Source organism: Rhincodon typus, chromosome 20 (assembly GCF_021869965.1).
Source record: "Rhincodon typus isolate 14 chromosome 20, sRhiTyp1.1, whole genome shotgun sequence".
In the NCBI taxonomy this organism is placed as follows: Eukaryota; Metazoa; Chordata; class Chondrichthyes; order Orectolobiformes; family Rhincodontidae; genus Rhincodon; species Rhincodon typus.
Window position 1 is genome coordinate 51915196 of NC_063351.1, and position 14731 is coordinate 51929926.

General features: G+C 43.7%; 1 protein-coding gene across 1 annotated transcript in view; it reads left to right on the top strand.

Moving 5' to 3' along the window:
- Window positions 1-11324: 11324 nt before the first annotated feature.
- Window positions 11325-14731, top strand: part of cusr (Copper-only SOD repeat protein) — a 115622-nt gene continuing 112215 nt past the window's right edge. Inside the window, exons 1-2 of the mRNA XM_020535248.2 lie at window positions 11325-11501; window positions 11673-13758. Of these exons, the coding sequence (XP_020390837.2) occupies window positions 11468-11501; window positions 11673-13758 (2120 nt within the window). The 5' untranslated portion in view covers window positions 11325-11467. The remainder of the gene's footprint in view (window positions 11502-11672; window positions 13759-14731) is intronic.

A 14731-nucleotide genomic window follows, 5' to 3' on the forward strand; every position in this document is an offset into this window, starting at 1 on the left:
GTGCTGGAACAAAGGATGTGGTAAAAAAAGTTGAACCAGTGGGATTAGTTGAGGTATCCCAAGAGAAGTCAAGGAGCTGCAGGAGAGTGCCCATGGGCTGGGTAGCAAGATAGTGCCCAATCTCTTCAAAGACTTCACCTCTGTGGATAAGGTTTACTCAGGAAGAAAAAAGGGGAGAAGGTAAAGAAGGTAAGTATAGAGAGACACAGGAGCTGATCAGTCTCTAATAGTAAGAGATTAAAGTATTTGCTCTCCTTCTGAAATGTTACATGAGAGAGTGATAATCTGTGGAATAAATGGAAAGAGATTTGGCATTCCCCTGTGTAAGATAAGGCTGGAAAGTCCAATTAAGACTAGGGAAGTGACGGTGGGAGTGATTGAAAGAGTGTCTATTCCAGGAATACAGTTTGCTCTTGGAAACGACCTAGCCGGATCAAAGGTGGGGGTGATGCCCCTTATAGCAGAGAAGCCGAACGAAAACCAGGAAACTGAAGAGTTAATAGAAAAATACCACGGAATTTTTCTCGACTGTGTGGTGATGAGAACCCACAGTCATAAGTTAAAGCAAGAAGGGAAAACCGAAGAGAAAGATGAAGGAGTTGAGGTCCAGTCCGCTGACATCCTGCTTGATGAAATGGTAAAGGAAAACCTAGTTAGGTAGAGATCAGGCAGAGGTGTTTAGTTCTGAAAGACTAATGCAGTTACAACAAAACAATGACACAATAAAAGACTTATGATAAAAAGCCAACTTGGGAAAGGAATCAGAATGTATTCCAGAATGATATTATATTAAGGATAAAATCCTAAGGCAGAAATGGAGGCCTTGGCAGGTTAGTGCAGAAGAGAAATGGGCAGAAATTCACCAGATTGTGTTGCTGGTAGTGTATAAACAGGAAGAATTGCAGGTAGCACACAAATTACCTGTAGGAGATCATCTAGGAGTGAGGAAGACTCAGGCTAAGATACAGAAGCATTTCTATTGGCCTGGATTACATAAGGATGTGTTTGAATTTTGCCGTACCTGTCATATGTGTCAAATGGTAGGAAAGCCACAGGCAGTAACAAAACCAGCGTCTTTGATGTCATTTCCTGCATTTGAAGAATGTTTCACATGGGTTATGATTGGTTTTGTAGGTCCCCTCCCTAAAACCAAAAGGTGGGAACCAGTATTTGTTAACCATAATGGATGTATCTACCAGGTTTCCGGAGGCAATTCCATTACGGAATGTCAAGGTAAAAAAGGTTGTGGAGGAGTTGCTTGCTTTCTTTACCCATTATGGACAACCCAGGGAGATTCAGTCAGACCAAGGGTCCAAGTTTACAGCCAAATTATTTAAGGAGGTCACGGATAATTTAGGCATCAAACACTTTAAATCAAGTGCGTACCATCCTGAATCCCTGGAAGCATTGGAAAGGTGGCATCAGACCCTAAAGACAATACTGAGGGCTTATTGTCAGGATTACCCAAATGATTGGGATAAAAGTATCCCATTTATTTCATTTTCTATTAGAGATGTTCCAAAAGAATCAACTCAGTTTACTCCATTTGAATTGATGTTCATCCACGAAGTAAGAGAGCCTTTAAAATTAATTAAGGAGAAGTTGATAGGTCTGAAGTCAGAGATCTCACAGTTTGATTATCTACCCGAAGTGAGAGAAAGATTAAACAGAGCATGTGAATTAGCTAGACAACATTTGAAAGTGGCAGTGCATCTAATGAAGCAAGAAGCAGATAAGCAATCAAAAATTCATACGTTTGCCCATGGGGATAAACTACTGGTAGTGTTACCACTGGTAGGAGATCCCTTCAAGGCAAGGTTTAGTGATCCCTATCAGATTGAGAATAAGTTAAGTCAGGTGAATTATCTGGTAAAGATGCCAGATATAGAAAAAAATTATCTGGTGTGATATGTGAACATGCTGAAACATTACTATGACAGGGAAGGGAATCGGAAAAACAGGTATTAGTTACTGCCACTTAGTGAGGAATCAAATCCAGATTATTTGGATTTTGATGTGCCTCAGAATAAATTGAGTAATGAGGAAGTCCTTAATGAATGGGATAGTGTAGTAAGGTATCTGTCTCAGGAACAGAGAACTGAATTGAAAGGCTTGTCACAGCACTATGAGGACAAATGTAGGAATAGAATGGGGAGGACTAATACTATAGACAATGAGGTGGATAGGGGAATGCTCTCCTGATAAAACAATACCCCTCCAAACTTAATCCTTTCAAAGCAGCACAGGTACAGAACGAAGTGGAAGCGATGCTCCAAGAAGACATCATCAAGCTGAGTCAAAGCAAGTGGAGTTTGCCGATCACGTTGGTTCCCTAACCTGATGGTACTCAAAGATTCTGCGTAGATTATTGGAAGATCAGCACCGTAACTAAATCAGCCGCATACCCAATTTCAAGACTGGAGGACTGTGTGGAAAAAGTTGGACAAGCCACTTACATCACAAAATTAGACTTACTTTGTGGCTATTGGCAAGTACCTTTGTCAGGGAGAGCAAAAGAAGTTTCTACGTTTATCACCCCAAATGTGCTGTATCAATTTAAAGTAATGACCTTTGGAATGAAGAACACACCAACCACATTTCAAACACTAATGAACAGAGTTGTGGCACGATTGACTAATTGTGCCATCTATGTAGATGACTTAGTGATCTTTAGCCACTTATGAAAAGATCATATAGCACATTTGGCAGAATTTTTTGAGACTACAGGCGGCGAAGTTGGTGAAACTTTGGCAAAAACACAATACGTGAAGGCAGAAATGACGTTCTTACGACATAACGTCGGACACAGATGGATGACATTGAGGAACATGAAGATGAAGTCCATTGAGGAATTTCCGAGACCATCCTTGAAGAAAGAGGTGCTACGATTTTTGGGACTGAGCGGATTCTACAGGAAATTTATACCAAACTTTATAGCATGGTGGCACCGCTGATGGATTTGTTGAAGAAGAACGTAAAATTTCAGTGGACAGAACAATGCCAGGAGGCATTTAAGAATTTAAAAGCAATGTTAACCACAGCCCCAATTTTAGTTATACCAAATTTCATGAAACCCTTTAAAGTTGCTATTGACACAAGCGATGTAGGTACTGGAGCTGTGTTGTTGCAGGAGGATGATTGAGGAATTGAAAGGCCAATCTGTTATTTTTCAAAGAAACTCAATATCCACCAGAGAAAATATTCAACCATTGAAAAAGAATCATTGACTTTGGTACTGGCCTTACAATATTTTAATGTTTACATTGCAAACAATGTATCAGCAACGGTTGTGTACACTGATGACAACCCGTTGACATTTTTGGAAAGATTTAAAGACAAGAACACCAGACTATTTCATTGGAGTCTTACATTACAAGCAATTAATTTACAGATTGTACCTGTTGCGGGTTGTGAAAATGTTATTGTGGATGCGTTATCACGGGTATAAAAGAAAATATGCAGAGAAGATTGAAACAGTAATGATCAATGTTATATATATTTATATAGAATTAGTATGAAATATGTAACTCTAGATTAATGACCTATGTATCTAGTAATAATAGCATTAAGATTTAAAAAAAACAAGAAGCCATCTTACATCATGACAGTTCATTTTTTCCTAAGGGAGGAGGTGTTGAGAAGTTGGCATAGAATTTGTGGATTGAAAGGCAGGATGTCAGAATTTGATGTTTGTAGAATGATAGGGGGGAGGGGGACGAGTGTGTGGTCCCTTTAAAAGATAACGTTGTAGGCATCAGCAGATACACGGAGAGTTCTTGACATTGAAACATTGTATCTAGAGGCTATACCGTTAGCAGGCAAAGCATCATTTTTACCAAGACAACAGACTTTTGAATTTGGGGAGGGGGGAAGAGAGCTCAGAAATAAATAGAGAGAGGAGGGGTGGGGCTGGGGAAGGTAAGTGGGATGGTGATAGGTGAGTGCAGGTAGGGAGTGGTGGGGATTGGTCAGTGAAGTGGGAGGAGCGGATAGGAGGGAGAGAAGATGGACAGGTCAAGGAGGCAAGGATGAGAGGGAGGGTTGGTCTTCGGATGAGGCCGGGGTGGGGGGATGATTTTGAAACTGGTAAAGTCCACATTTGAGCCACTGGGCTGTAGGCTTCCAAGGCAGAATAGGAGGTGCTGCACCTCCAGTTTCCAAGTGGCATCGTTGTGACATTGGAGGAGGCCCAGGATGGACATGTTAGCCAGGATGGACATGTCAACCAACAATTTTACTCCACCCTATGTGAGCACCGCAACTTCCTCCCTTTGGTGGTCAAAAATGTTCTCAACCACATCTCTTGCATTTCCCGCACCTCTGTCCTCACATCCCCTCCCCACAACAAAAATAAAGACAGAATCCCCCTTATCCTCACGTATCACCCCACCAACCTCCATATCCAATGTATCATTCTCTGCCACTTCCGCCACCTACAATCCGACCCCACAACCAAAGATATATATTCCCTCTCCACCCCTATCTGCCTTTCGAGTCTCTCCGTGAATCCCTCATCGGCTTCACACTCCTCTCTAGCCCCACTATCCCTGGCACCTTTCCCTGCCACCACAGGCAGTGCTACACCTGCCCCTACACCTCCCCGCTCACCTTCATTCAAGGCACCAAACAAACATTTCACATCAGACAGATGTTCACCTGCACATCCGTCAATATGGTCTATTTCATCCTCTGCTCCCGATGTGGCCTCCTCTACATTGGTGACACCAAACGGAGGCTCAGAGACAGCTTTGTAGAGTACCTGCGCTCTGTTTGCGACAAACGACAACACCTTCCAGTCGCGAACCATTTCACCTCCCCTGCCACTCCCTGGGTGGCATGTCCATCCTGGGCCTCCTCCAGTGTCACAATGATGCCACTTGGAAACTGGAGGAAAAGCACCTCATATTCCGTCTTAGGAGCCTATAGCCCAATGGCCCAAATATGGACTTTACTAGTTTCAAAATCTCACCACCCCCGGCCTCATCCCATGACTAACCCTCCCTCTCATACCCACCTCCTTGACCCGACACAACCTGTCCATCTTCTCTCCCACTATCCGCTCCTCCCACCTCACTGACAATCCCCACCACTGCCTACCTGCACTCACCTATCACCATCCCACCTACCTTCCTCAGCCACACCCCTCCTCTCTCTATTTATTTCTGAGCTCCCTTTCCCCTCCCCCATTTCTGAAGAAGGGTCCTGACCTGAAACATCAAATTTCCTACTCCTCTAATGCTGCCTGGCCTGCTGTGTTCTTCCATCTCCACGCTGTGTTATCTCTGACTCCAGCATCGGCAGTTCTTACTATCTCTGAGGTTTTTCAATTTATTCAATTAATTTAAACCAGGACCTAGACACCAAAACCCAGTTAAATTTAAATCTGATGGTTTTGACAACCTAGGACCAATCCTATTGTAAGAAATGAATAGGTTATCAAAGGTATAAAAGAAGAGGACATTTGAAAATTGGTGTGAGAGTCAACTATCATCTGCAGGAAGAACAGCTGTCAACTATAAAAGAAAGAATCACTGATTTCACAGAATTTTCTAAGCTCTCAGAAAACCATCATCTAAACTAAAGGTATAATGGCACTCTTAGCTAATATTCCTGACACAAGAATTCGATGGAGAAAGGCATTCCTGACAGAGGAATTTGACGGAGAAAGGTGTTCCTGACTGGAGGACAACGGAGAAGGCAAAGAACATTCCTGCAGACTTATCCTGACTGTAATTTTGAGAGACTAAGTTTTAATTTATTCCTCTTATTACTTTGGTTTATGTAAGTGAGACTTGTAGTTTTTGGAACAGTGTATCATTAGAATTTTGTTTTGTTGGGGAATAGTTAGTAGTTAAGGGGGAATTGTTTGATTTGTTAGTAGTTCTGTTCATTTGTTTACTGTTAGAGTTAGATAAATTAGTTGTTACTTGTTGATTATAAAGTGAGTATGAGAGATTTCTTTCATTTAACCACTCCTTTATAACAGATTTGGAGGGGTGGGGTGGGGGCGGTGACAGGCAGGTTATACCACTTTTCACACTTCCTTTAATAGTTTACAAGGCAAGGCGAGCTTCTCTGGGTGTTTCGGTTCAGTTATAAGAGGAGGGGGGTGTCACCCTCTGCTTCGTAACATAGGTCTATTGTGCTAACATCATGTTTAATTCACAGTGCCACTCCTCTATCCTACTTTCCTAGGTTTCTATCCTACTTTCCTGTCACAAACATTGCAATATTCAGGTCCCAATCTTGGTCATTCTAGAGCCACACCTCAGTTATGGCCAATAGATTGTATTTATTCTCTCAATTTGTACTGTTAGTTCATCTGTTTTGTTTTGAAAGTTACTTCCATTCAAATACAGTGCCTTACGTTTGTCCTTTTATGATTTTTGTAACGTTTAGTCTTATGTCCTGATATGGTCTTAGATCTGCATTCTCTGTCCCTTCCTGTCAGTATCTGTTTATCATTCTCCACATTAATTCCTCCCTCTGTAGCCTTTTCCCCACTCTTTGATTCATTACCACTTCCCAAATTTGGTTACCATACCACAGTGTTTGGTTTAAAACCCACTCTACCTCCCTAGTTATGCAGTTCACAAGAACAACCTTGCGAGTATGGTTCATTCATAAATGATCCCATCAGGACAGATCCCACTTGACCCCAGTATTGGTGCCAGTGCCCCATCAGCCTGAACCCACTTCTCCCACACCCATCTTCCAACTTCATATTCATTTCTCCATGCTAGTTTACCCTATGCCAATGTGCACGTTGTTCAGGTAATATCCTTGAGATTCTTTCTCTGCTTCTTGCCTCATTTATATGCAGTTTACAACCCTCCATGCTGTGGAGAGAAAAAAGACAGCAACAATTCCTGATATGAAATTCAAAGCACGTACCTGGTACTCCAGCTCGCTATTTGTGCCTCCAGGCCTCCATATTGTACAGTAATCCCTGAAGTCTCAGGGGACTGCTTCACTGGCAGTAACCACCTGCAACCCACATCAGCCTCGCCACATCATCAAGGCACATATCCGGCACACACAGAATACAGTTCTCCCCTTAATATTGTATTGTGGAGCAAAATAACATTGTATTCCTGCTGCCAAGCTGCTTGAATTCAGTAACAGGTAACCATCTCATGGATTAGAGTGGGGTACATCTCAGGGATCTTAACCTGCTCACTTAGTGCTCATTCATTTTGTGCCTACTTGGATACTCACTTTCTCGCCATCACATTCAGAACTTAAAGACTCCATAAGACCATAAAACCATAAGACATAGGAGCAGAGATTAGGCCATTTGGCCCATCGAGTCTGCTCCGCCATTCAATCATGGCTGATAAGTTCCTCAACCCCATTCTCCTGCTTTCTCCCCGTAACCCTTGAACCCCTTGATAATCAAGAACCTATCTATTTCAGTCTTAAATGTACTCAATGACCTGGCCTCCACAGCCTTTTGTGGCAGTGAATTCCATAGATTCACCACTCTCTGGCTGAATAAGTTTCTCCTTATCTCCATTGTAAAAGGTCTTCCCTTTACTCTAAGGCTGTGCCCTCGGGTCCTAGACTCTCTTACTAATGGAAGCATCTTCCCAACAACCATTTTGTCCAGGCCATTCAGTATTCTGAAAGTTTCAATTAGATCCCTCCTCATCCTTCTAAACTCCAATGAGTATAGTCCCAGAGTCCTCAAACATTCCTCATATGTTGAGCTTCCCATTCCTGGGACCATTCTCGTGAACCTCCTCTGAACCTGCTCCAGGGCCAGTACATCCTTCCTGAGATATGGGACCCAAAACTGCACACAATACTCCAAATGTGGCCTGACCAGAGCCTTATAAACCCTCAGTAGTACATCCCTGTTTTTAGATTCGTCTTTTCAAAATAAATGCCAACATTGCATTTGCCTTCCTGACTACTGACTCAACCTACAAGTTTACATTGAGAGAATCCTGGACTAGAACTCCCAAGTCTCTTTGCACTTCAGACTTCTGAATTTTCTCCCCATTTAGAATATAGTCCATGCTTTTATTCTTCTTGCCAAAGTGCATGACCTCACATTTTCCCACATTGTACTCCATCTGCCACTTCTTTGCCTACTCTCCTAACCTGTCCAAATCCTTCTGTAGCCTCCCCACCTCCTCAATACTACCTGTCCCTCCACCTATCTTTGTATCATCTGCAAACTTAGCCAGAATGCCCACAGTTCCTTTGTCTAGATCATTAATGTATAAAGTGAAAAGTTGTGGTCCCAGCACTGACCCTTGTGGAACACCACTTGTCACCGACTGCCATCCTGAGAAAGACCCTTTTATCCCCACTCTCTGCTTTCTGCCAGACAGCCAATCTTCTATCCATGCTTGTACCTTGCCTCTAACACCATGGGGCCCTTATTTTACTCAGCAGCCTCTTGTAGGCCACCTTATCAAAGGCCTTCTTGAAGTCCAGGTAGATAACATAAAGCCTACTGCACCTGGTATTCCTAGGTGTTTTCCCATCCAAGTACTAACCAAGCCTGAGTTTGCTTAGCTTCCAAGATCAGGCGTTTTCAGACTAGTATGGCCAGAAGCAAACCATTGTATTTTTGTCTTGCCTTGCCATTTAGTACAGACACAAAACCAAGTAGTTTGTCATGGTTGTGAGCACTAATCAGTCAAGATGGTCACCAAGTGGCAGTGTTTCAAAGCCTGAAGGTAGCAGTTGTCAGTCAAGGCAAAGGGGGGGGGGGGGGGGGGGTGGTTGGGGGAGGGGGGTTGCTGCTATCAATCAGGTGGTACAGAGGTGCAGTCAAATGCATCATCAGATCCTTGATGATGATAGTACATTGGGGACCTGTTGGGGCCTGAGTCTTTTTTAAAATTAATTCATGGGTTGAGGGCATCACTGGCTACCTCAGCATTTATTGCCCATCCCTAATTACCCAGAGGGCAGTTAAGAGTCAATTACATTGCTATGGGTCTGGAGTCACATGTAGGCCAGACCAGGTAAGGATGGCAGTTTCCTTCCCTAAAGGACATTAGTGAATCAGGTAGGGTTTCCTGACAATCAATTCACTGTCATCATGAGATTCCTAACTTCAGTTTTTTAAACTGAATTCCTTACATGATCTGCCATGGTGGGATTCAAACCCAGGTCCCCAGAACATTATTTGGCTCTCTGAATTAACAGTACAGCAGTAATATCACTAGGACATCATCTTTCTGTGTCTCCACACATTGTGTTTGAACCAAATTCTGTTGCTGCCACTGCTGATAGCCCACAGCACCCCATGGATGCCCAATTTTAGTTTGAAGATCCATTCAAAGTCTATCACATTTAGCACAGTGATGATGCCGCACAACCTAATGGGGTTATGCTCAATGAGAAAATGGAACTTCTTTTCTACAAGGATTATGCAGTGGTCACTCCAACAGATACGTTTCATTGATAGATGTATGTGTGATGGGTACATTGGTGATGACGACATAAAGTAGATTTTTCTGCATTTTCACGTGTCTCACCAGCCATCACAGACTCAATCCAGCAGCCCTGTCCTTTAGGATTTCATCAACTTGATAATTAATTGTGCTGCTAAGCTACTTTTAGTGATGGGCATTGAAGACACCAACTAAAGTCCATTTTATGTTCTTTCCCACCCTCAATGCATCCTCCAGTTGCTTCAACGTGGAGGGGTCATCAGCCAATGAGAAATCATGGTTCTCCTTGTCCATGTAGATTGAGATGAGTGAGTCAATACTCACTCATCTCAATCCACATGGACAAGGAGAACCACCATTTACACTGGGACAACACCAAGATCCTGGGACAGGCTAGGCAGAGACAGGCACGAGAATTCCTGGAAGCATGGCACTCCACAAAGCAGGCTATTAATAAACACATTGAACTCGACCCCATATACATTCCACTACGGAGGAAACCCAGAAGTGAGACAATCCATTGCAACGGACCCCAGAGTTTAAAAGCCAGGCGGGAAAACACACCGACGCTTCATCAGAGGCTACACTGACGATGTTACCCAGCACGGTAACGAAACGTCTGCGGAACAACAAACCACCTCGGTGAGCCAACCAACCTCAACACCCACAACCCGAGCTACAAATCTATCCAAAACATTATTAACCTGAGGCTATAGGTTATTTGTCTTGTGGCATTTCCATAATACCATTGCCTCCTCAATGAACATTTGTTGCAGAGTTGTGAAAGCTATCACTGAGGCTAGGCTGATGCTTGTGTCACACTTCCTTTTGTAACAGTATTTCATTATCTAGAAATGTAGGAAGCAAAGTTCATATCTGTTGAGCTGGATACAATGACTGTACAGAAGCTGATCTCTCTGTACATGACTTTTAGCATTGCAATTAGGTCTTTGGGGGCAGATGCTGGGAACTGAAGTCCCCTACTACGTCTTCCCAATCCACTCAGTATATGCCACTCTGTTCCCTACCTTCAGATTTTCTGAAGAAGGGTCCTGACCCGAAACATCAACTTCCCTGCTCCTCTGATACTGCCGGGCCTGCTGTATTCATCCAGCTCCACACTGTGTTATCTCTGACTCCAGCATCTGCAGTTCTTACTACCCCTCCCCATGGACCTGTGGCATTTCTCTCTGCCACCAAGCTCCTGGTGTTGTAGATGTGACTCTGATGTGCTCTGTCTGCCTTGGTATTCAAATTCCCTTATCTCACAGCAATTGCAGCATTGGTGTGCAGGAGAGACCCTCCTGCAGCTGTGTGCAGCTTCCCTTTAAGACGGACAGAGTGCCTTGATAGAAAAGTCTGGCAGCACTATGTGCCCTCAGTGCTCAGTAGGGAGACAGACAGACAGACAGACAGGCAGAGAGCCAGCGCCAGCAGTAAGAGCTCTGCTCCACCCGATTTAACCTTGGAACAGATGAGGGGAAGGCACTGTGCTTCTGAAACACAGATCAATGTTCTGCCCACACATCTGCCTTTCTTGTTTCCTTTCTGTCTGGTTCCGTGATTCATGCAGCGTGCAAGCCAACATCTTCAGCAAGGGAGCCCCTTCCACAAAGTTTGGAGCCTCTTGTGACTTCATTCCTATCTGCAGTTACTGTTGGACATCGAAGGCAAAACAAGAAATTCGGGAAAAAACCGGCTTAGCAGAATTGAAGTCACTACTTTTTGAGCAGATATCTGTTACTCAATTGGAAAAAAAGCCATACAGTATAAAATTATATGTAACTAAAATAAATTAAACATAATTGGTAAAAAATAGGGAATCGAACCCGTAGGGATTCCATGAAATAGGGAGCTTTGAAAGCTCCCACATTTGGAGAGCACATTCAGACAGCCACAACTATAGAAAGTGGGCTGAACAATATTTGAGCTACCCAATCGCCAGGCAGAAATTCCAATGGGCTGAGTTATAAGATAAACTGTTGTCAATTGAAAGCCTGGTACTGAGTCGCTCCCAGTTCTACAGTTACCGACGAGTTCCTTGGGGCACCAGTATGATGTGGAGTTTGCTGCTCGCTGCACTGTTCGGTAAGTTTATACCGTGCAGGAACTTTTCATATTTTAATACTGGTGAGGCGAGTGCTGCAGTGTCTCCGATTAGTTCTTTAAGTCTTAACATGGAAAGGTATATTTTGTTAAGGGAGCTTGTTGATGTAGAGCGCAGGGATGGGACCTAATGAGGTTTCCTTTTTGTTAAAGGGTCAGTATCTCCCGAGCAGTACAGAGCCGATATGAACATGGCCGGGATCCAGGGCACAGTGCAGTTCAACACCTCCTCCCGAGACATCCAGATCCATTTAGAGGCCGATTGCGAGCAGTTTTTCATTTCCCTGCACGAGTTCCCCGTCAGGTACGGGAATTCCAGGGACCCCTGCAACGAATCCAACATCGGCGAGAAAGTGTATGGCTTCATGGCGAACAAAACAGACGGCATCGTGATGGAGAGCAGCCTTTTTCAGATCAAAACGGACCTCTCGGATCTCTCCGTCACCATCGAGGGCTGTGGCAATGCCACTAAAGCGTGTGCCACTGTGAGGAAAGTTGGCAGCACCTCGACCTGGCAAGGGAAGTTCTTCTCGTCAGTCGCCGGAGATGTCTATATTCGCCAGAATGCTGGTGAGAAAACATCGAGAATTCTGACCGATCTGATGGCTATTGGCCAGAGCAACAAACGGGTGATGAATGTGACCCTCTACCTGCAATTAGGGACAGAGAACTGCTCACTGGCATCAGAGAGCACTGTACCAAGTACTGGCACATTGCTCGGCACATTTAAGGTGGGTACCCCTTTAGCCCCTGTAAAAAGCCGCAGAGATGGAGTCAGTTTAACAGACAGGACCCCCACACAGTTTCTGTACATGTATGATGGCTCTGAGTGGTTTTGCACTGAAGTTCAGGAGCTAAAAGCGAAGGAAGTCTGTGCTTACGTAGATATGAAAGGTGTCCAAGGAACTTTTAAGTTCCATCAAGTTTCCCCATTTGATGCCACCAGCTACACCGTGTCTCTGAAGAACCTGCGCCAGCTGGCTGGCCCCTACCATGTTCACAATTTCCCAGTGCCCCCACGCCGTACTCCTGGAGATCAGCTTTGTGCGAATGATAATCTAGGAGGGCATTGGAATCCATTTGGGAAGGTTCCTTCCGGGCCATCCTATCCTCAAAAGGCAAATGAAACCCATGATCAGTATGAAGTAGGGGACCTGAGTAAAAGACACGGCTTCTTAACTGGGCTGGACACATTTGAAAGCACTTTTAAGGACTGGAATCTGCCACTGTTTGGGCGAAATAGCATTGTTGGGCGTTCTGTTGTTATCCACCACCCCAATTCATCACGATGGCTGTGCGCTACCATTGAACACCTCAGTGAAGTCACGACAGCAGTAGCCCTATTTACAAGACCAGTGTCAGGAAGAATCATTTTTCAACAACCGAAAAACAGCCCCTATTCGGACTTGTCCATTTTTATGGACCTTTCCTATACCAATTCATCCACTCTAACAACCACTGGTCACCTTTGGCACGTTCGCAAATATCCCATAAGCTCTGAACTGGATTCTGATTCAAATATTTGCTTAAGTACCAAGGAAAATTTTAACCCTTTCAAAGTGGATACCGGTAGTCAATATGACACAGAGTGTGGCCCAGACAGTCCTTTCCGATGTGAAGCTGGAGACTATGCTAAGAAACATGGAGCACTCAAACTGACCAGTGACAACAGCGCAGTTTACAGCAAGCACTTTTTTACTGACACCACATCAGCACTTGCTGGGCAACTTACCATTGTTCCTCGATCAATGGTCCTTTATGAAGCAAATTCTGCAACCTCTTTCTTAGCTTGTGCTAATATAACCTTTCTTCACCCTACTTCACTGGAGATTGATTCATGGAGGGGTGTTGATAAAGTAAAAGTAAATGTGACATTTAAACAAATTTCAGATTTAGACCGTACTATTGTGCAGGTGACTTTAACTGATCGGAATCATGGGGCAGGAACTTACAGCATCCACACACTACCCATCAAAGCTGGTTTGTCTAACACTGGCGCCTGTTCTGACTCTAGTGTTGGAGGTCGTTACAACCCATTCCATGTAAATGAATCTTTGTCCCCTGAGCCACTCAGGGGTACAGTTGACCAGTATGAAGTTGGTGACATCAGTGGGAAATTTGGAACACTGGATAGTTGGAACCAAACAACTGAAAAGTACATGGACAGGAACATGCCCTTGTTTGGGCCTCACAGCATTGTGAACCGTTCACTGGTTATTTACCATACAAATGGATCACGGTAAGTTTTACAAACATGTTAACTCTTGCTGCCTGAGGCATGTTGAATGGTATCTATCTTCCCAAAACCCTCAACATGGGCTTTGTCTTGAGTTTTTCAAAAATACTTTTTCTTTTCTCCCAATTTACTCCTCTCTTCAGAAAGGTGTTATGTGTGACAGCAGTTCCTTTGGCAGGGAGTTACTCATTACAGTTTAGTTTTTATATGTGCAAGTGTAGGCAGGGAGTGACAGCAACTCCTGAGTTTTAATAGGAAGTTTAATAGCCTACTCCTGACTTTGCCCAGAATACATGTGCATAATTTCCATCAGAGATGACTAGGCAGAGATGAGGAATGAAAGCTGAAGTTGATTATTTCCCCTGCTAGTTTTGGAATGTAAATGTCTCAACCAAACTGCTATGCTGGTTTGTGTTCAGTTCTCACATTTCAGAGATCAATCAGGATGTTCTTGATCTGTATTGCTCAATATATTTTAAGGGTGTGTAGTTAAATAAAAAAGTACAAATTTAGCATTCCAGAATGTGAAGCAGATTTACTAGCAAATCCTTTAGCAAAGTTGGCTTTATGTTCTTAGAATGCTAGACTCCTAGCTTTTTGTTTTAGCTTAGGTTTGAAAAGCATCCAATTTCTTTTGCTCTCTCTTCTAGTATGACTTGCATTTCCTCCTCTAATTCTTGTCCTATTACTAAAGCAGTAACATTCCCTGTAAGCTATGTCAGAGGAATCCAGAATTTGTCCCACAGGGGAGAAACAGGCTGTGAACATGCAGCAGAGATAGTAGGAACTGCAGATGCTGGAGAATCTGAGACAACAAGGTGTAGAGCTGGATGAATACAGCAGGCCAAGCAGCATCAGAGGAGCAGGAAGGCTGACGTTTCGAAGCTGAAGAAGGGTCTAGGCCCGAAACGTCAGGAGAGACCCTCCTGCAGCCTTCCTGCTCCTCTGATGCTGCTTGGCCTGCTGTATTCATCCA